This window comes from Haemaphysalis longicornis, unplaced genomic scaffold (genome assembly GCF_048455015.1).
Source record: "Haemaphysalis longicornis isolate Haplotype H1 unplaced genomic scaffold, Haemaphysalis longicornis Haplotype H1 scaffold_1, whole genome shotgun sequence".
Taxonomy (NCBI): Eukaryota; Metazoa; Arthropoda; class Arachnida; order Ixodida; family Ixodidae; genus Haemaphysalis; species Haemaphysalis longicornis.
The window spans coordinates 480,392,834-480,394,817 of NW_027526203.1; the positions used below are offsets into that span (position 1 = coordinate 480,392,834).

The 1,984-nt window shown below is 48.0% G+C and overlaps 1 protein-coding gene across 1 annotated transcript; it reads right to left on the minus strand.

The window, feature by feature from the left end:
* Positions 1 to 1,191: 1,191 nt before the first annotated feature.
* LOC144156335 (neuropeptide Y receptor type 1-like) lies at positions 1,192 to 1,763 on the minus strand. The gene has a single exon (XM_077688324.1). The coding sequence runs from the start codon at positions 1,600 to 1,602 to the stop codon at positions 1,321 to 1,323; it is 282 nt and encodes a 93-aa protein (XP_077544450.1). The 5' UTR covers positions 1,603 to 1,763; the 3' UTR covers positions 1,192 to 1,320.
* Between the last annotated feature and the right edge of the window lie 221 nt (positions 1,764 to 1,984).

Below are 1,984 nucleotides of genomic sequence, written 5' to 3' on the forward strand. Positions count from 1 at the left end.
GCGGGCTTCTCCTATAAAACAGTGTTGCGCACGTAAGTAGCCCGATCGCAGCTGCGGGGAATGATTCGCGAGGAGTGTGCAGACTGCAAAGAATCGACTTTGAACCTGGAATTTCACTTAAGCCTGACCGTGAACTTCATTGTCGGCTGCTAATACCTCGACGTTGGGCCAAAAACTGTGGCGTTTGTGCATACGGTAGTGGTAAAAGACGAAGTGCTCGAGCGTTCGCTGATGCCTTTTAGAACACTTGGAGCTCTCTGGTGTGAAAACAAGCAAAATATATCTTTTAAGTCATGAGCAAAATTAAATGTTGGTTTCGCTTCTTTTCATACCCGCTGAACTTCATCGCGTGCTTCGCTAGTTACGGCTAGTGTCCAATTTTGCGGTTCAATGTTTTTCTGCAATGCACTCGCATTCGCTATAACTAGCAAGAGTTCACTGGCTCTAGGTTTAGATAAGCGTCCCTCACGTGCGAGTGCTGGCTAGTATATTGTACTGATCCTGCATTACTACATGTTGTGTTGCTATCGTTTTTTTTTTTCATTTTTGGCATTGTTAAGTGGTTGATGTACGCCCCGAAAAAAAAAAGAATTTTCTTAAGAGTAACACGCTCATGTGATAATTTTTAGTGTTTTACGTGCTAGTTAAAGGATAGCTCCAAACTTTACTTTCTAGACAGAATTCTATAATTCTAGAATTACTTTCTAGAACTAGACAGAATTCTGAGAGCCGTTGTTCTCATAAAGTGAGACTTGACTCCCTCTGTACTGCAACTGGAAGTCGACAGTTTTGCCCGTGCCGCAGTATTTAGGTTTAGGCGCATGTTACGGCAGGGAAGAGCTCTTTTTCCTACCCTTTGAATGTGTATATATTGCACAAGTACCTTATAAGAAAAAGAAGATCCTTTTAGTTAATCGTTATTAAAAAATAAAGTAAGCACTCACTGACTTTCGTTGACTTCCCCGTTCTCTTTTATATAGGGCATTTTGTACACTGCCCCAAGCCGAGGCAGACGGAGGCCGATACTAAAGTATACTTAGCTGAAACGGTAAGGACATCCTTTGACATGCGGGATGAGGAAACTGATGTAAAGCAATGTTTCCAGCACATGAATATCTGGGGCACTGTTCCACATACAGCTTTGTATTTTTATGTGCAGCGTCATTCTCCATGATTAAAATGTTACGTGGAGCACAAGTTCCTCTTAAACAAGAGGCACTTTTGTTTGAAGAAGTTCCTCGCACTGAGAGGACCTGGGTATATACGCGGGGATCGCTTTGAACTGTGGGGAAATTCCATCCCCGTGTCATACAGGCAACGTCAAATGTGTCGCCACTCACACATTCCCTCGCCGAGCACCCAGACTTCTGGCCGCGAGTGCAGCTCGACCAATGCCGTGGGCATGCAGACCAGCAGGACGAGTAGGTCGGACACGCTCAGGTTGATGAGGAACAGGTTGGTGGAGTTTCGTAGGTCCTTGGTCTTGCACACCACGAGCGGCACCAGCAGGTTGCCGACGGCGCCCAGCGCGAGCAGGGCGCCGATGGCCAGCGTGGCGACGGCCTGGATGGAGCGCGGGAACTCCGGCACACTGCTGCCCATCCCCGTGCAATGCCCGCCGCAATTTGAGGGCTGCCGCTCTTCGGCGCCGCCGCCGCCGCCGCCGCCGCCGCCGCAGCGACGGGGCTGACACCACCCGGCGGCGGCCAACGCGCACACACGTGTCGTTTCGGCGCTAATCCCACCGGCCCTGCCACTGTCACCAGTATAAAATCGCACTACACAAAATAAAGACCGAAGAAAAACAAGCACTTCAGCAAACATGTCAGACACTTTCTGCATTATGATGAGAAAACTAATTGGGCAACGAAAACATACTTATTGAGTTGACTGTGCAGCGATTAAACGAAAATAGGCAGCTACAAATACGACCAAAGCAACCATGTTGATTAAATAATGCCGGCGATTCCCTCAGCCGGAATTT